This window comes from Ambystoma mexicanum, chromosome 2p (genome assembly GCF_040938575.1).
Source record: "Ambystoma mexicanum isolate Mex_15411 chromosome 2p, UKY_AmexF1_1, whole genome shotgun sequence".
NCBI classification, from domain to species: domain Eukaryota; kingdom Metazoa; phylum Chordata; class Amphibia; order Caudata; family Ambystomatidae; genus Ambystoma; species Ambystoma mexicanum.
This window is the reverse complement of record NC_090923.1, coordinates 968,545,685-968,566,341: the sequence shown is the minus strand read 5'-3', so window position 1 is coordinate 968,566,341 and position 20,657 is coordinate 968,545,685. Positions and strand designations below refer to the sequence as shown.

General features: G+C 45.1%; 1 protein-coding gene across 2 annotated transcripts in view; it reads left to right on the top strand.

Moving 5' to 3' along the window:
- The window catches only part of TOP6BL (TOP6B like initiator of meiotic double strand breaks), a 1,011,792-nt gene that overhangs the window by 161,698 nt on the left and 829,437 nt on the right, over positions 1-20,657 (top strand). For both annotated transcript variants that reach the window (XM_069643061.1, XM_069643062.1), the window contains exon 4: positions 16,654-16,763. In XM_069643061.1, coding sequence (XP_069499162.1) covers positions 16,654-16,763 — 110 coding nt within the window. The remainder of the gene's footprint in view (positions 1-16,653; positions 16,764-20,657) is intronic.

Genomic DNA, 20,657 nt, shown 5'->3' with positions numbered 1-20,657 from the left:
TTTTACATTTTATTCTGTGAAACCAGCACACCCCACCTTATGCGAAGTGCTGGGGAGATAGATTGTATCCCCTTTCACATTTAAACTGTAACAATTCTGTTAGTGACAAGCTTACCTTTAATGGCTGGTGGCAGTGATCCCTTTTACTAATTTGGTGCACCTTTACCGCGGGCTGTAATCACGGCTGCATTAAAGGCACCTAAGAGTGCTAATTTTACCAAAAAGCCCCCTGTCTTCTTTTTCTGCCATTTTAGTGTTTCTTGTCGTTTCTTGTTCCTTCCCCTGACATCCAGGGCGGGAAATTCCTTTGTTTGAGTTTTGTCTTTGGTGGGAGTCCCCTGGACCCCCCGCCCAGGCTCTAGTCAGTCTTTAAGCACAGGAAGTGGGGGAGAGAGTCCAAAACTTCCCCCTTCTTTGTTTTAGGCCTTCCTTCAACTGGGCCAAATACCAGTGGGTGGTTGGCTGTCCTGATTGGACAGCCAGACGCCCCTTTCTTGTAAAATGCGGGGAGAGAATGCAGAGGTTGTGTTGCAGTTCCTGATAAATATTGGAAACCTGGAAGCTGAAGTCATGTCGACCACTGGAACAGAAAACCGAATAGGATGACGAAGGAAAAGCGGCGGGAATGATTTCCAGCGGCCGGAGAGCCTGCTGTGTAACCAGAGCCTGCTGCAGCCCTTCCTTCCGATCGACCTGGGGTCTCCGAAAACGACGACCCGAACCCAGAGCCTGGTGAGACCCACTAGACTCAAGACGGCATGCATTTTGAGCCATCCCACGGGTTGCTGCGACCTTGCGTTCTTGCAATACCTCAATGGCCTGGGACCTCCAGCCACTTTGCGGTGCATGGTCTTCCAAATTCCGAATCTCGCTGAAACTTAGTGGGCATCCTGGTCTATCTCCAGAGACACGAATCGAGTCCAAAAGGTCCCCTCACAAGGGTTCTGGACCTTTTAAACGACGGGAATTCAACCGCGATTTTCTGTCTTCTGTGCTCCTTGAAAAGGCGCCAAACCCGCAGAACCGCATTCAGCCTTGAGAGAAATCTTGCCTCGAGCCTTCTTCATCGATCCCTGCTGCAAAGTCCCTTCTGAGGTCTTGTGTTCAGTCTCCAGGACAAGGAATCCACTGACTGGGTATTTGGCTGCAGTCCCTGAAGTTCTCCTGCTGCAATCTCTTCTTCATTGCTGAGGTACTGTGTTGGCTTGGGTATATACTTACCTTAAGCCTGTTGGGATTTCTGTGTAGTCCTGGGGTGTTTTCTGTGATTGGGAGGTCCCTCGTCCAGTACACCTAGTCCCACTGCTAGAATCCTGCTGGGGTGTCTTCTATGAATCCCCTGGACCCTCTTCTAACCCTAGAAGTAAAGTACTCGCTTGTTTGCCAGTTTTCCTAAGGAAACTCTGACTTTTGCTACTAAAGAACTTATTCTAACACTGCCTGTTGGTCACTAGTCCTATTGACCCCCCTTCTGCTACTGAGAACACTCATGCTCTAAGGGAAAGACTTTGAAGGGATTGGGACTTCTGCCTAGAAAACAAATCAAGTGTTTTACTTACTTGTAAAGAGTTGGTTGGTTGGTAACTGTAATTCTAAGAGTGAACAGTTACAAATGTTCTTACTAATCTTGAATGTGTGATGCACTATTCTTAAAAGTATGGTTAACATCTTTTCTTCCTTAGCCACTGTTTTACCAGACTGAAAGAAAGTAGATGTGAAGGTATTTTACTCTCCTGTGATTAGGTTGTGCCTCTTTACAAAACTAATGTGTTGGTTTCACCAGATTATTCCTGTAGGGTAATTGTATGAGTGTCCTCCAACTGTTCGTATCACCAGGTTAGTCCTGTTAGGATAACTGTCTGAGTGACCCCCAACTGGGTCTTGCTTCCCCTGACTTGCTCCTAGCCTGTACTTAATAAGTCTACATTAGGTTGTTGCCTACCTAGAATAATTATTCAGTAAAGTGTGACATTGGGTTTTACTTTCCCCTTCACTGTGAAATTAAAGTATGTGGGTTTTACTTACCTTGTGTTAGCTGTGTGCCATCCAAAACACGTTACCAGAGTTATTGCTTACCTCAATCTGGGGTTCTCTGATTTCCAAAACATCTGTAATTGTACATTACATCCTTAGGTTTTACTCACCTGGTATAACTGTGTGTTATCACAAAAGTAGTTAAAGGTTTTTATTGCACCTAGAATAAGTGTTTCACTATTCACCAAAAGTATATTGTCCAGTTGACTGTTTATGTGATTTGTTCCAAGAGTCACTGGGCAACTGGAAGGGCCTACGGTCCTTGTATTACCAAAAGTAATCTAAAAGTAACCATTGGTATTTTACTCCCAAAGAATAGGCTTGACCTATACTAAATGTGTATAACAAGGTTTTGACTTCCCTAGAACTACTGTTGGGTGTTCCAAATAAGGTTTATACTTGGGTCTGTGTACTTTCAAGTATAGTGTAGGGGTGTCACGGTATTAGTTTTATGACGGTACGATAACCTTCTTGCCAAATGACGGTATATCGTGGTTATCGCAGTATAGCAGGTGGAGTTAACTAATCTTACCAAATATTTTCTAAAAGGTCATAAATTGTCAGATTTATCATCGCAAACAAAACCAGGCACCCAGGGCCAGAATTGGGCTTTCAACATACTTTCCACTGAAATGCCATCCCTTGCTTCCACCAAACACAAACACACGTGTGGAGAGGAGGAGAGTGGGGAGGAAGCCCTGCTGCGACTGGCAAAACAAACTGAATATCTTTTCTTAAGTGGTCATTTAGGCTTTTAGATCCCCCACTGGCTACTGGTGAAGATGAACATGTTGCCATCTTGATAACCTGCATGCCACAGAACTATGGAGGCTGATGGTAGTATACACTTATGCGCATACACATACACACACGCACACACACTCTCTCTTTGTGTTACAGCATTTAGTTTACTTACGGGCCAAAAGGTGTTCAGTAATCACCGACATGTTACTCTTTGGTATGGCAGCAGGGAATATCCACAGAGATGAGTGAATTTCGCAGTTTGACTTATTATTTGTAAATTCAACGATAGAACCAGGGAAATCCTCCATTGTCATATGTTTTGCAAACATCCATTATAAATATATAAACCCCAAAGCCGCCAACCCAAAGTAAACCCTTTTCCTTCTTGGCACTTTATGTATTCTTCCTATTGATAACATATTGATATTGTGTCAGGTACGCGTGGTTTATGGAATGGCATTAAAAACTGCTCCAACTGAAACTACTTTGCAGACGGCACATCCAACAGTGCAAAGCCAAGACTGCGCAGCACTTGCTTACTGCAGCCTTTCCGAATCAGATTGAAAAGCACACTTAACGATATAAACGGTATAACTGTATAAACAATGTGACAGTTATTATTGTTCAATTAAGTGGTTCACGGTATCTTTAAAGGTATACCGTTATACCGTTAATCCCTAGTATAGTGTTGTTATATTGTGATGCCATATAATCTGTTAGTACTTACTTAACCACTAGATTTATCTGGGCCTACCTGTATTTAAATAAATCCTTTATTTTTACAATACATAGTGTTTCATTGTTTCTTTGGATCATTTGTATGACAATTTCAATTGTATTGTATCTACTGCCCTCTCTCCCTCCTAAGATGAGCCTGTCTGCTCTGTCTACGCTACCCCGAACTCGGGTGGTACAGCCTTATACTAAGAGTGGAGTCTTGTACTGCCTCAGTAGAATGTTTTTGCTAGGCCCTTAATTGGACTTCAGAAAAACTGCCGTAACACATGTCTCCTGACCACTCCGAATTTGGAAATCTGAATATCCCTCACGACTGCCGTCGCATCCTAGCAGCAGCAAGAGCTCCATCCACCAACATCTCATATAGCTGAAATTGGAAAGGATTTTGTGCATGGTGTGCACGACAACCTGATCTGCAGCCGCTAGCTATAACATTCTTTCCACTGAAGAAAAGGATTCCACCTGTATGGAGCCTCAACTTGGTCTTGGCAGGGCTTATGAAGCCTCCATTTGAACCCATGTCAACAATTCACATCAAGTTTCTAACTTGGAAGGTGGCTTTCTTAGTGGCCATTCTGGCTTCTAGACGGGCCTCCGATCTCCAAGCCTTGGTTATTGATCCTCCCCATCTTCGGTTCATGAGGGACAAAGTGGTTCTCTCCATGAACCCGCATTTCATTCCAAAGGTACCATCTGATTTTCATAAAAATGCAACAATCACTCTACCCACATTCTTTCCAAATGCCTCTTCGCCAGCAGAGAAGACTCTACACTCGTTGGATGTCAAAATGGCATTGAAATACTACTGGGATCTCACAAAATCGTTCAGATCCTCTAAACAACTCTTCTTAGCTTTTGGGCATCCAGTAAAGGCAGATCCATTTCCATATATGGGTGGCGTTTACAATATCCTTCTGCCATGCAAAGGCCAACAGGCCGTTACAAGCAACCCCCATAGCACATTCCACGAGAGCAATGGCTGCATCGCCGGCTCTGGTCGTGGGTACCCATCGGAGACATTTACCAAGCGTCAACATGGGCAGTGCCCCACACTTTCACTAGGCACTACTGCTTACACCAGCAACATGCTGAAGATGGGCAGATGGGACAGGCAGTCCTTCAACGACTGTTCCAGTAAGGTAAACCCTGCAGCTTCTGGGGTTCTTCCTGTTTTCTACCTTACAGATGTATTCTTTTGCTTTAATGTAAACGTCCTCATAGTATCTATCTTCTGTTTGGCTGGTTTACTCCTCCATACATGCATACTGCTACAAAATCTATTCACAGCATGTGAATCCATGAAAGATCCAATGCTGGAGAAGGGAGTAGTTTCTTACCTGTAACTCAATTTCTCCAGCGTTGGTATCTATCATGGATTCACATGCGCCCGCTGGCCTCGCCCCTCAGGCAAACATCCTAAGTAGGACTTCCTCCATCTGGGGAGGTTAAAATCTGAGGGGATGGTGCTGGGGTGGAGCTATATAGTCGATGTCCCATTGGTGCTGCCAAAAGCACCCAAAACGACCTTGATGGGACACTCAAGGTGTCAAGGTTTTTCCATAGGAAAATTAACTATGTTAAAGTTACCAGGGTTTCCCAGCCTGGTGACAATGAATATTCACAGCATGTGACTCCATGAAAGATACCAACACTATAGAAATGGAGTAACGGGTAAGATACTACTCCTTTATGTGACATATTCCAACTTGATGTAAACCAAAGCAGTTGGCATTCAGAGACTCCAAAGATCACACCTGAAGGTATAGTGGGTGATAATAGCCAACCCCACAAAGGGGCAATATTTCAAGAAGGGAACCTGAACCACCATTACCAAAGCCAAAAGGGATGCACACTTTGACAATCAGCCGGGTTGTCTAAGCCAAAAGAAGATAACTGAATCTAACAGTGTGTATGAAGAATATTGCCCAGATGTAGTGACTATTTTAAACCCATTGCCAAAGAAGTGTGAAGAGGAAGAGTTATCAGTTTGCCCTCAATCTCCCCGTCCAATACATTCCACTTGACTCTGGAGGTTTTCGGGAACCAGACTGTCCATGTGTGGTTGTAGTACATGGCTAAACTGCAAATTCTTATAGTGGTGCTGTCTGTGCAGTCCCCAGGCATCCTGCATCTCCTAAAATGCCCTAATCGCCCCTGATGAAACTACATCCTCCCACCGTCCCGATTCCCCAAGTCCTTCCACTCCCCATCTCAGGTTTTGAATCCCCTCGATGAGCCTGGTTCCCCAAAGTTTAGCCGAGACGTTGAGCTTTGTCCTCCACCCTAGATATTTGTGGGCTTGTACCCGGGCCCAACCCACTGCTGCTGTGAGGGGAAGACCCCCTTTAACTCGTGTTGACCGTTATAGGAGTCCTTGCCATTCATCCCTACCCATCGGCTCCAGTTCCATGCCGCCGAGGGTGTCTTTCCCTCCCGTTTACGCCCATCTATTTACTATGGGCAACTGCTAAACCCAGTAGTAAAGATTCATGCTGGACAGGCCCAGCCTCCCTTTCCAACAGGAGTTATATAATTTCTCCAGTTTCATCCTAGGGGATTTTCCGTTCCCATAGAAATTCCCTCAGTATCCTGTTAATCCTATCAAATTCTTGTGCCTGCAGTCCACACGCAGCGTGCGGCATAATGTATAGGAATCTAGGTAGGGTTACCATCTTAGATAACGCCACCCTGCCCATGAGGGAGATTGGAAGTATCATCCAGTGGTTTAGTGCCATACCCCTAAATACTGAAAGCTTCCGGTTTCAGTCCGTAGTGGTGGTTACCACCTCCGGCTTTCCTCCTCCCACTCCACCAGGATGTGGATGGATTTGTCCCAGTTGATTACCAATCCGGAGTAGGAGCCAAACTCCTCAAGGATGTTACTAATTCTCAGTACTGAATGCTTCGGGTTGGTTACATGGAACAATATGTCGTCCGTGTAGAGCGATATCTGACCCTCCCTCCAACCACCCCCCCCCGCCCTTCTGCCCTCCCACCCCCTGGCCACTGAAAACCAGACGCCTACGGATCCTCCCTGATCCAGTCTGCTAAGGGCTCCAACGCCAGAGCGAACAGCATGGATGAGAGTGGGCACCCCTGCCTGGTGCCGTGATTGAGTCAACCCTCAGAACCCATGTCATTGACTCGTAACATGGCTGTCAAGCCATTGTACAGTACCTGGACCCATCCAATAAACCCCTCTCGAAAGCCAATCCGTCGCAGGACTGCTATTTGGTCCGCCCACTCAATGCAGTCAAAAGCTTTTTGGGCTCCCAACGCCAGCATGTCCAACGGACACCACCTCACTTTTGCTCCCCCCAGAAACAGATGAAGGTGCCTATTGTTTAACCTAGTCAACCTATTCGGAATGAAACCACATTGGTCCTTCATGACTTCCGCAATAATTTTACTCAGCCACTTAGTTAATGCTTTATCCAGAATGATGGTCTCAATGTTGATTAGGGATATTGGTTTGTATGAACTGCATTGCTCCTGTTGTTCCCCTCCTTGGGTATTACCACTATTGTGGCCTCTGTGAGATCCGACGGCACCATCCCCCTCTCAATGCTCTCTTGGAGAATTTCCCACATTGGCCTGAGACATCCTCATTTAACCTCAACCAAAGCTCCAAAGGGAATCCAAAAGGCCCTGCAGTTTTACCCATCTCCTGCTGGGCCATAGCCTCCTGCACTTCCTCTACCCATAACTCCCCCTCTAGTGTGTTTCTCTGCTCCTTTGACAGTTGCTTCATCGCCAGTTGTTCTAGAAAGTTCCTCAAATCCGCCTCCCCTTTAGTAAGCTGTTATGTATTCAGCTTCTGATAATACTCTGTGAAGGCCTGCACTATCTCCTCTAGGTTCCTAGTTATTCTGCCCCCGCACCCCTATCTATCTCATACACCACTCGGTTAGCTTACTCCATTTTTGCTAGCCAGCCCAGAAGCCTCCCTGTCTTATCCCCTCATTCATAGAGCAGGGCCCCTCTATGCCATCATCCCACCCAGAGCCACAGAGTCTGATCGCCTACATTGTTTTCTGGCGTTCCCTGTAGTCACTCTGCCTTCATAAAGAAATTATTTCTGTTATGCTATAACAGAAATAATTTCTTTATGAAGGTAGAGTGACTAAAAAAAATGTATTTATTATTTATTTATTTTTTAGTCCAAGGGGGGGGAAGCCCATTATGCCGTTGTCAGGTAAGGAGCTAGGAGTGCTCCATATCGTTTATAAAACCTCACTGAGAAAACATCACTTCCTGGGGTAGTGCCCCCTTTCATTCCCCTGATCGTCCTCAGAACTTCTTCTACTGTTCTAAAGTCGCTGCTAACTCACCTGGGAGTCTGGGAGTGGTAAGATGTGCTAGGAAGTCCTTTATGTTTGAGGTGTCGTCTCAGTATTCCGAGGTATACAGGGTTTCATAAAAAGCTCTAAACTGTTCCCTGATTCCCTCTGCATCGTATACACTCCGGCCTTCAATGGTCATTCTACTCTTTCGTTCCTCACGCAATTTCCAGGCTAGAATTTTGTCTGCCTTATCCCCCTTCTCATAATATTTCTGCTCGAGAATGCTAGCTTCCTGCCATGTCCTAAAACAGTGCTTTCAGTTGGGCTTTGTACCTTCTAAGCTGTTTGAGTTTGGGAAGGGATGTGGCCGAATCCTCTCATGTCACTGTTCGAATTTGTGCTATCTTCTCCCTTAGTTCTTTTTCTCGCTCACCCGATCCTTTTTTTTTACCGGAGCCCGTATTTATCAACACCCCCATTATGGGATTGGGGGCCCACCTCCCCGTTGTCATTACATTTGAAGTTCTCGTTGCTACTTGTGCTACTTCGTTATCTTTGAGGAGGAAGTCATTGTGCATCCACCTCCCCTTGGGCCCCCCTTGGGCCTCCCTGCCACCCAGTCTCCCACCACGACTTTCACTACATTGTGGTCTGACTACGGAACTGATTAAACTTGAGAGGTTGAGGATTGGCCCTTAAGTGCAACATCAATCAATATCATGTTGATTCTTGAGTATGGATTGTGAACCGGAGAGTAAAACGTAAAGGGTCTGGTTCCCCTATCTGTTTCCCTCAGGGTGTCGGACAACGCAAGCACCTCATTCACTCTCCGAAATCTCTCAAACTTTATCACACAGTAGAGTTCCCTCCACTGTTCCTGAATTAGAGCAATCCTTGATGGGGTTGAGGACCATGTTAAAATCGCCGCCCCCCCACCCCAGGCATCTCCCTTCTGCAACGATCATCTATGTCCTCACGCCGAAGTTGAGACATCTGGAAAGAATGATTGCCACCACTCTTTTTTTAGCTGTGGTTGAGAACCTATAGATCTTTCCCATGATATTCGCCTTCAGAAATGGCTCCTCGCCCCGTTTCCAATGAGTTGCCTGGACCACCATCACATCCAACTGCGACCTTCGGAATTCCCTCAGCAAGAGAGCTCTTTTAGTCAGAGAATTGTCCTACATTATGGGAGCCAATAGTTAAGTCAATCCCCATAAGATCACTTATGCTCGCCCCCAACCATTATAGACTCCTACCTCATATGCTTGTATCTGTGCATTAAAATCCAGTTTCTTTCTCACGGTATCCCCTGGACAAGCCCTCTGTGCTTGATACCTACTAAAGCAACATCTCTGAACTTTCAACTCCCCCAACTTCCCCGCTCCCTTTCCACCCCCCGAACCTCCAAAGAATCCAGACTTGGTCGGTCGGTCCTAAAAAAGGACCACTGACTTGTCCACCAGCAACGCTCATAATGTACACCCTTTCTTCACACCTCCACATAACTTCTGACCCCCCCACCCCCTTGTCTATGGTCAGAGGTAGAACACAACCTTGAATTCAAACAGTAAATGCAGGGTAGCCCCACCTAATAACCATACACATGAAGTAAACCACCTGCTTCAGTCAGTTCGCGTTTCCTCATCCCAAACAGGATCAATTCCCCGCACCCCCAAAGGTCTCCTTACTTGTTAAAGGTCATCCCAATCCCTTCTGGTGTCACAAAACCCATCCACTCTGCCTTTACTGCTATGAGTAGCCAATCGCATCAAGGCAATATCGTTGATGTTACAGTCGCTGGGCCCCAAGGTTTGGTTGGACCAGGACCCGATGTGGTCAACGAGACCTTATACTTTACGTGGAATCGGTGACCCACTGGACAGCCTCATAGTCAAGAGGGATCTTTTTCGGGGGGGTATTACATTTTCTGAACTTGCGCGAACCTGGAATTCAAGGCTTGTTTGACTGTTTAATGCACCACGTGTCTTCCCTTGGCTGGGCTTCCCTTTCCCCAGGCCTTATTGCCTTGTCCCCCACCAATTCTTTAGTGACTCTGCGTCTGTCGTCCTCAGTGATGAGCTGGTATTTGTATCCATCGGTCTCGAATGAAATCGAAAAGGGGAAGTCCCATCTGTAGCGGATGTCCTTCTCCATTAGCCATTTGGTCAGTGGGGCGCGCAGCGCCTCGTTAGTGTGTAGGATGACAAGTCTTGAAAGACAGTGATCTTAGCCTCTCCTTGGATTAATGGGCCCTTCTGACAAGCTTTCTCCAGGATCCTTATCTTCTCAGGATAATGGTGAAAGCGAGCGAGTACTGATCTCGGACCTCTGGCTCCCCCACCTGCTCTGTGGGCTCTGTCAATTTTCTGCTTGACTGTCAAATCTTCACCAAACAGGGCTTTTGCCACCTCATGAATCGCTCTCCTGAGGTCCCTCTCTGTCTCGTCTTCCCTTACCGGAATCTCGAAAAAGTGAAGGTTGTTTCTCCTCTCTTTTTTCGAAGTCATCCATTTTTAATGTAATTTCTGCCTCTCTCCTCTCCATTTCCGATAATCTCATGTCCATCTGTGACTCTGTGTCTAAGGAGTATTGATTGTTTTCCACTTGTTGTAGCCTATCATCCATGTTGTCCACTCGTTGGGTCAATCTGTCCAGCTTTTCTACCTATATCGGTTCTCACGCCCCTTATTTCCTCCAAAAGTGACGCTAGGTCTTGTTTGGTCGACATTTGGTTGCTAACCATGGCGTTGTCATTGTCGGGTTGCGAAGGAAGTAGGGAGAGTGAGTAGTTAAGTTGTTGCAGAGTGGATCTCCAGTCCATATGTTGGAGATGTAGTCTCTATTCCTTGGGGGGGGGGGGGGGGGTTAGGGAAAGGCAGACTGAAAGGGTCCAGGACCCCCGGGGTTTCTGCCCTTGTAGGGATCGATAGTGTTGAGGGGCAGCTGTCACCCACCTCTGCCAGGCTCTCTCGTCCGTCTACTCTTCGAAGTGCCCCCAAGGCTGTCAGCCCTCCATGGCCTGGCCCCTCATACCCTACTGAACACCTTAACTCATCAGCTAGTTTGACAGGGGGGGGGGGGGTTAAGACCCAGGGAGTCGGCCCAGAGTCCTCTTTTACGTTGTCGCTGGACGCTCTTAGCCATGTCCAGGGGTCTCAATGTTGTCCTCTGGGCTCCACCTGGACATTCCACCAACCCCCCCGTTCTCTCTATCTCTTCAGTGCTTTCCAGTGGCAGGTCCTCGTGTGTTGTGGCGAGGCGGGTACACGCCCCTCTCTGAGCTCAGGGGGCCCACAGCTCACCACTGGCATCCTGCACCGGCACTGGCCTTACTCGACAGGGCAGCCACCTCCCTCTCCAGGGTGCATTGGATCTGGGACTTCACAGTGGGCCTCCTTCACCAGGCTGTTTTCTCAGAGGTGTCCCACCAGCTCTATTAGATACACAATTAAACCCTCCCTGGGTCTGCTCCACAGGGAGCACCACAGGCCACCACAGGGGGAGGGGTTCTCCAGCACCCCGCTCCTCCTCTTGCGCCCTTGTCTCCTTCCTGTCTGCTCCCCTCGTCACACGGGAGGTGTCGCACTTCGGGGATGCTTCAGCTCTGCCCCTCACCACTGATTACTCCATTGGGGGGGTTATGGTCTCACCCCCCCCACTACCGATAGTCTCTGGTGGAGCTCCGCTGTTACCTCAATTGGGCCTTCCCAGCTGGCTCCACCCTGGGGGGGGGCTTCGTTGCTCAGGTCTCCCGCAGCTCAGGGATAATCTCTCCGCCAAAGCGTCTCTCGATGGGGCCTCCATCCTGCAAGGCCTGCATGGGTCTTCCGTGGTGTGCCTCCTGCGTTCAGCTGCTCCTTTATGCTGCCTCCTCTGCCTAAGCTGCCAACGCAGCTAACTCAGCTGCCCAACCTCGGATCAACACCAAACCTGGGACGGGGGTGCCTGAGGCACTCCTCCCCTGGGGGCAATCTTCCTTACGGCCCTGGGAGGGCAAAGGGCAGGGGGTGCTCCGTATCCCTTTGCGTTACCGGCCTCATGAGTTTACACAACTATCAGCTATTTGCCATGCACCCCCTCATGGCCTCCAGCTAAGCATTTTAAGTGAAGACTTCTCATAGACTTCCGCACCCAGGAATCCCCTGACGATGCATTCCGTTTGAATGCTAAGATCACTGAGGCCACCAACGCACCCACCCGAATATCTGATTGTCTGTTCGCTAACCTAGTCCTCCGAACCATCGCCCAGGCGACAAGTAAAACTATACTCCTCAGCCTTGTTGAGCTTTTCTGTCCACTCTGAAGCAGCTGTGAGAGGGGCCTTTACCTTTGTTGGCCCTTGAGAAAATCTTAGCCACAATCCTTTTGTCATCGAGGGCAGTATACGTACTGTGACGAATCAAAGGTATTCGTCCCTTCTCCCCAAGTGGGAGCCTTCCATTTGAGACTAGGGAGGTGAGCCCACTCTGCAAGACCCTCCCTAAGTGTCTGAACAAGTGGGACCTCACTGGGTAAGACTCCCCCTTAGGGGACAATGACTTCCATTCCCATGAGGAACTCCCTAAGCCACATATCATAGTAACATATATGGGGCTATCTGCTACGAAGAGTATTATAAGCGCTGCGCATTTGGCCGAAGACAATGCTGAAGCAAACCAGCCTGGAAACAGAAAAGATGGTTCTTTAAGAAGAGACATGTACTTAAATGAGAAGAGTGGAGTAACATAGAGACGGAAAGAGTATCATACGCAGGGAAGCCCCCTGGCGTAATCACACTTTTGAGAGGCGGACCTGAGCCGAGCCACTTACGAGGAGGCACAGAACGCCAGTCTGATACTCTGGAGGCCCAGCGCATTCAACAACAGAGACACCGTTGTGAGGCGGGAGAGCGGACTCCTGTACCTGGTGGTGGCAAGACCACGTCCATACCTTGGTGGGAAGGACACCCAAAGAACCACACCTACACCATCAGAGAGAGCAGCGCGAGTGATTTCCTAACACCTGCACCCGTATACGGCAACAACCAGAAGGGAAGCCGAAGACGGGAGACCGGCAAAACTGAGGAACGAGAAGACCTATACCAAAGAGGAATATCAGAGCAAATGTCGGGCCCTGCAACGTTCCCCTGCATACAGAGAGGTAACTAGGAGAAAGGGAGGAGCGGGAAGTCGTCGGGTAAACATTACACAGAGCGAGAAACCAGTCCCAGTTAAAACTGTTAACTGGAAGTGTGCAGAGCAGATAAAGAGAAGAACAAATAACCCTGTGTGGGAAGTAGATAAAGTCTGGGAACAAAGACTAGTGAAAGAAGGTAAATTACCCCTTGAGTTCAAAGGAGAAGAGTGGAAAAATGACGAGGAGTTAATACTGTCAAGTGAACAAGACCGTTACAGAGGGAGAACCCAGGAGGGAAGAATTACCAAATTACCCAATTTGATCAGATCAGCTGAGAAAGCCAAGGTCTACAAGTTCAGAACAAACTGAGAAAATATTACAAGGAAAGTTGTCACAGACACATCACTAAAGAGAGTACAAGACCCAAGAATATTGTGGAAGAGCTACTGTAGAATAGCTACAAGAATTAATCAAGGCCATATCCAGAAACATTAAAGTAGATTATGTTAGGAAACCAACACAAGAAACAGAGACATTGGTTTAAAGAGACTATCAGAAGATGTCAGAACACCAGCGGAATTAACCCATTTTCCTGGCCCCGTTGTGTTAGTGGTAGGGTCAGGTAGAATTAGATTTGGACTGAGGACATTCTTTTCTTTGGGACTTCCTGATGAGATGAGCACCTTTAGTTCCTTTTTATATAGGTAGGGAAATCCCTCTAGCAGTAGGGAAAGATAGGCCTTCTTTTGCAGTAGGGAAAGATGGGCCTTCTTTTAAGTTTATTAATAGCTAGTCAGTATGTCCTTAATGTGTTCGACTCCTTCTGACTCCCACCACCCACATTGCCTACAAAGTGTGCTAGTTCCTTGGTAAAACTGTCTCCCAATAAGAGACCTTGTACATCTGGGCCCACTTCCAAAAGCGCTATATTTCTTTATCTGGCGTCATTAAGCTTTTCCATCAAAATTACGTAACTGGCATTGCCCGAAAAGCAGACTGCTGTCTAAGCTCAAGCTGGCAAGACGGGAGAATCCACGAGTTCACCTGTACTCTTCACCTTCTCCACCAACTCTAGAATCTTAGCAAACAGTCCTATCTATACCTTTCTTAAGATCCCTGCCAGACCTCATAAAAAAGGTGAGCATTTTGTCATCAATATGCAAGTTACTGTGACTTTCCTCATTATTTTGGGGAGTCTGCACTCTACTTTGAACTTGCCACTCACATCTTTATCTAGTGTCTTTTGAATGTGATACATTAGGTAGTCTGCTACTCTCGGGGACAGTGACCCATTTGCTCCATTAGAACCCCAAGGCTCAAACACATTGTCCGCCTCCACTGCTCTATGTAGTAGAGGGACAGCGTTGTCGGTCAGCCATTCCCCCGGTTCACCCGGTAGAGAAGAGTTTTCTGTGCCTTTGTCTGCCTCTTAATCATTTCTGAGTTGCTCTATTCATAACCTATAGCGTCATCCCCTGGGTTAAGGAGTCTGGAGGTGGAAAGTTCAGCTTTCTCCTTAAAAAGAGGTCCTTCAGTCTGTCGAAAGCATTTATCACCTCAGAGGTGTGCAAAGGCAGAGCTTATGTGCGGGGGCTGGGTCGAAGTGGCTTTGCCTCTTTTGTGTTTTGGATTACATCCCCTTGCTTCGCTTAATGTGTCCTGCGTGGCCTTGCATGTTTAGTTTCTCAGATGAGCGTGTCCCCCTTATACTCCTGTCAGCACTTGTTTACAGTTATGCTGGCATCCATACTGGAGCGCCAATGGTCCTAAACACTTCACCCTTGTGCGCTAGCTTGGTGCACCGTGCGAGTGTGATGTGTCGGAGAACCTAACGGTCGTGCTCTCACCACACCATGAACAGGCCTGCAGCACTCTAAGTTCAAAGGCACCGCTGGTCCCTAGAATGCAATGCACTTGTGCCTGTTACTGAGGAGGAAGAAAATAAAAACTTTTGACTTAGCGTGCGCTTTCACACTAATCACTTTGGCAACAAATGCCTCCCACTTAGGCGTGGACAGGTGTGGTGAGACATGCCTAAGTGAATCTGAGAAACCGAGTCATGCTGAAACCTTTACCAAGTGAATGTTGAAAGACCAGGCCCTTAGGGGAAGACCTAACAAGTAAATAATTGAAACATGCAACCGAACCCTGAAATCTGAAAGGAATACCTTCTTGAATATGACGGTCTGGAAGAGACCTATCTGGCTGAATACCAGAGGTTTGAGACATATCCAACCACTTAGCAAGAGAGACTGATAATTCAAGCTTGAAGATAAGGTGTGAAAGCAGAGCCTGACAGCAAGGGCGAGATCCAAGGGGCCTGGGAGAGGTTTGAAGGAAGAGAGTGAAAGCAGGAAGACCAAGGAGGGTCCAACCGGTCTGTGATTAAACCCTGGAAGATCTTGCCAGGATGAGCTTCTTCCTTTAGTGTTTGAGGCTAGAGATAAACTTTGTAGAACAGGATTTGTGAACTTCTTCTGTTGGCTAAGGCTTGGTACATTTCTGTTGCAGTTTAGCGGCTAGCCGGGAGCCTAAGGGCTTATTAAGTATAGGTTTGGAACTTTCTGTTGACCACATCCTTTGGGCATTGTGTAATTCATGGGAGAGGCACGGTTGTACTATATGATTTGAAACCACACCACTGAAGATGGCATAGCATTGAAGAACTTTGTGTTACTCCTATCCTGCCACTATTTAGTGCTAGACATCCCCTTTTACTTGTAAAGATTTCCAGTATTTCTATATTTGTTTGGTCCAACCCGTACCTGGAAGCCTAAATTAATTAAAAAAAAAAAACAGTTGTTGGAACCACAATCTGTTTTGTGTGTAACGTGTTATTACTCAACCTCCCTACACATGGTGATGTTTTAAATAGAACACAAATTCATGCTTCCATATTTTCATTCAAGTTTATACATTGAAAATTGTACTTCCTTTTAATTTCAGCATCAATTCCCTTGAAATGTGCACCGCCCTCATTGTTTCTTGCACATTTATAGCACTCGTTAGCTTAGCCACACTTCTAAAAGCTATAGGTTGCCTCTTAGTAACATTCTACAGGTGCATGCTAGTTTGTGCAACTGTTGCAACCTACTTCACGCATTTCAAAACAGGGATACCTTAAGTGCCTCTTTATGAGGGTAGCGCCCTAAACTCTTTTGATCCTCTGCAATTGCCTTTCCGGCTGGTTTCTTGTCTCTTAACCACATCATGACAGGTGGCTATCAGTTCTTCTAATGATTCTACCCATATGTTCCTACCACTTGACCCATAGTGATTGTTTGCATTCATTTGCAGTGCTCTGAGGCATGGGTACATAAGGGTTCTGCCATTTTGTATAACAAGGACAGTGCGTGTGATTTAAACTTTCGCAAAGACTAACATCTCTTTTAAAAATGTTTAAAGGTAAGAGTTCCCTTTTCAGATTTTGCACCCTATTAATCATTAGAAAAATCTTTATAGTGGGGTACTAGCTAGGCTCGTTTTTCCTGTCATGGCTTAAGCCATTAAAAATATTTTCCATCCGTTGTTTGTAGTTTGCTACTTGTTTTAAACCCTAAATTAGTATTTGCAAACCAAAATAACATACAATCACTGCATAGAAATTAAATTTGCCAAAACAAACATTTCCTTTACTTTTTAAGAACATTTTTTGCTACAGTAGTTATTTGTAGAATATTTTCACTGCTGTTCTTGACTTTTGATTTGTTGTGTGTACATTTACACGTCTTTCCAGAAATTACAGTGATGCTGACAAACCACTCCATTGAATTGATTGCAGTGCAGAAAGAAGTCCGTTGTTTACATGAACATGTGGGCTTTGCACCTTTCCACCTTGCTTTTGAGGTTTGTATGTTTTCTCTATAAAGTTTACTTATGCCAAATCATGGTTGAGCAGTTCAAGTAAGGAGCATAGTACATTTTGAAAACTGATACTAGCAGAATATTTGTGTTCACCGTACTGCCTGCTTGAACCTATTATGTAAGAATGTTTTCCTTGTGATAAAGGATAATTCCTGACCTTATACTTTGCAATACCAATATTGGACCATCCAAATACAACTGTAATTATGTCATACTTTGTAACTTCATGTTAGCTGAATACGCTTTTTTCAGTAAAGTCTAGACATGTTTGATCAGTTGGGCCTGTAACTCAGATACCCGCTAGCTGCTAGTTTTACCCAAATATCCATACAAAGGAGCTCCTTGGCAGTGATTGTGGGTCTCTGGATCCAATCTGGGTATGTCACTGAAAAAATAAATCCACTTTGTTGTGCTCCATTTGGAAGTTCCTTCTGCTTGAAAATTAGTTAAAAATTACCTACAATAAGCCAACATCTGTTTGTGGAAATTAAGTACCTTTTCAAAGTTGCAATGTATCTTGAAACAATGTATACATTTGGTATGCAAACTCAAGCAGTTGTACATTAACCTATAGTTTTGTCTATCTTGTTATTGACATTTATTTAGAACAATTTCACAGAAGAAAAACAAATTCACATCAATTGTCAAATAAGTCAGAAGCCAGCATGTTTTGCATAATAAAACTCTAAAGAAACCAGTTGGGAGAAGGAAATAGATGGTACATGGGGGTGGGGGGAACTCGACATCTAACTTCTCTACTTCATCCATTTCTGTGGGAGGCGGGGGACCAGACCTAGAATAATACCTCAAAGTCATTTATATTATCACAGGCATGTTACATAACCTATCCCCTGGGGAACAGTAAAGCATCTGGCTCTTTATTATATCATTGATTAAGGTTCCCCATTGCTCCATAACGGAGAGGACTGGTTATCATGAGCAATGTATGTTTATTTTTCCATCAGGAGGCCATCCCACAATTTTTGCAACCAATTTCATCTTTCTGGTGCAGTAGGCTGTTTCCATTTGTGAGCTACGTCCATCCTACCCGTCTGCAAAAACGCCTCTCACATTCTAGACAGCCTCTAACTTTCATACTCTCCAAAGGGGAGACCAAACAGTGTCATGGTGTCAGATTGTAAAGGGACTCCTATTTCTTTATTCCGACTAAGCAATTCTGTCCAGAAAGTCAGTATAAGTGGACATGTCCACCACATATGAAAGAAGATCCACAACTGACCACAACCCCTTCCAAAAAATGGGGAGGAAGTTGAGAACATTTGTAAAAGTTGTACTGTGACTATATGCCAGCTGTGAAGGATCTTAAAATTGTATTCCATGGCATGTGTAGACAGATTCCCATGAAAAGTAACCTTGTAAATTGTTTCCCAAGCTTCGTCAGGGATATCTCTAACTATCACCTGTTCCCAAAAACTCTTGAATTTAGGTTTATATTCAGAACCATTAAATATCAGTGCTGGTTTGAGCAGTGTCAAATATTCTTTCAAAAGAATTAAGTTCCTTCAGTCGATTTGCTTTCCACTTCAGATCTAGAACAATCCCCTTATGAAATATGTATTGGAACACTCTAATCACACTCCTACTAACATTTCTTGCACCTCCTCTTACCCCTTAAATTCCCCTCCAGACAGAAGTTCTCCAAATGGTTAAAGTCCTCTGTCGGAACAGTTCTGTGTCAGAAGTCTGGGAGAATATTCATCTTTGCCGCAGTCATCCGCACCCACAATGACAAGGTGATATTATCCCATCTTTTAAGATCTAGCCTAACAGCGTTCAAAATGGGCTCATAATTTACAATGTATACGTTGTTAAGATCTAGTAGTATTCTAATGCCCAAATATTTTATCGAGTGCTTTTATAGTTTCATTCCATATTTCTCACTTAATTTCAGCGGGAGCGCTCTGTTCTTTCCTAGGGGGAACACACAGGACCTAGTTTAATTCATCTTGGGTCCAGCCAAAGCCCCATACTCTTTCAACTTCCTTATCATTTCCGAGAAGGATTCTTCATGCTTGGTCAAATACATAACAATATTGTCTGCAAATAGGGAGAGTTTAAATTCCCCTCCCTCAGACTTCACCCTCTAATCTTGACATCTTAGCGAATTGCTGTGGGGAGCATCACTAGAGCAAACAAGAAAGGCGAGGGAGGACATGCCTACCTTGTGCCTCTAAATAATCAAAAAGGTACTTGACATTACCCCATTAACCATCAGTTTGGCCATCAGGTGGTCATATATGGATGACACCCATGATTTGAAACTGTCCCCCAAACTGATTCTATCCAGTAGCGCTGCCATACGTTCCCACTCTACCCAGTCAAACACCTTCTCAGCATCCAAGGAGACTAGGCATGCTCCCTCAGCCCTTGAATGGATAATCTGAATTAAATTGAGTGTTTTCCTAATATTATCCAAACTCTGTGTACCTCTAATAAACCCTACCTGATCACCATGCATTAGTCATGGCAATATCTTAACCCTGTCCCCAATGATTTTTGCAAGAATATTCATATCCGTATTCAATAGAGAAATAGGCTGGTAAGAGGTACACAAGGCTGGGTCCATAGCCACTTCCAGAATTACCAATATTAACCCAGCATAGATCTTGGGAGGGGATGGTTTTCCAATACTTCATTGAATACTATAATTAATAGGGGGGCTAGCAGGGAGCAAAATATTTTATACAATCTTTCAGTGAACCCACCATTTCCCTGTGATTTTTCTACTAGTCATGCCTTTAATTGTTCCTATGACTTCCACTGTTATCGGCTGGTCTAGTGATGAGATGTCCTCCAAATTTGATCTCCAAATACACCCTTATGGAGCGTTGTTCCCCTTCCCATTCTGAAGTGTATAACTTGTCATAGAATTTCCCAAACTATTCAACAATTCATTCACTATCCTTCACTTTATTCCTGCCTCATTTTGAATATGTCTCACTGCACATGATTTTTGTTGTTCACTCAGCCTCCAAACCAATAATTTATCTGCAGTTTCCCCTTTTTCATAATACTTTTGTTGAAGAAACCTTAAATTCCATTCAACCTCATGAGTAATCAAAGGCCTAGGTTTTGCTTTAAAAATTATCGTATCTTGCAAAATTAATGTCCGATATTCCTCTTACAGCTTCCTGATAGGTTGAAGCTCTTTAATTAAGCATCTCAGGCTGGCTGCTTTTTTTTTTGTGGCTACATTTTTTTGTAAACCCAAAATTAATAGGTTTACTTCCAACCGTGGCGTAAGAGGCTTCCCATTGTATTTTGGGTAAAAATCTCTCCTGTATCATTCAGTTCAAAATATTCTCTTATTCACTCTGCAAGTTCATCCCCCACCAATCTATCTTTCAAGAGGAACTTGTTGCAAATCCACCTCCCTCTTTTAGAACCATAATCCCGGTCTCCAAGCTTAATCTCTATACCAAATTGTGGTTGTTCCAAGGGGTGGTATATCACATTGTTTCCTATATAGATGGAAGAACTAGGGAATATAGAAGCATCATGTTAAGACAAGTGAAAATGTTGTAAACCGCAGAGTAAAAAGTATGCGTACCACAGTCCTCTTTCATAAATTCCTCCCTGGAATCCACTAGATCCAATTCAGAGTTTATCTCGTGAAATTTGGAAGATCTCAGTACAAGTCAAACACCATATTAAAATACCCCTTTTCCTGTACGACTCATTTCATGCATGAATAACTCCCAAAAATCAACTTGACACTTATTTGGGCAATAGATTGAGGCTATAATATTCTTAGCACTGTGAAAGCATTCCTTTGGGAAGAGGTACCTTCAATCGGCATCACATATGGTGTTTGTCACCTCTAAAACTTCAGTATATCAGTATATCAGTATAGCT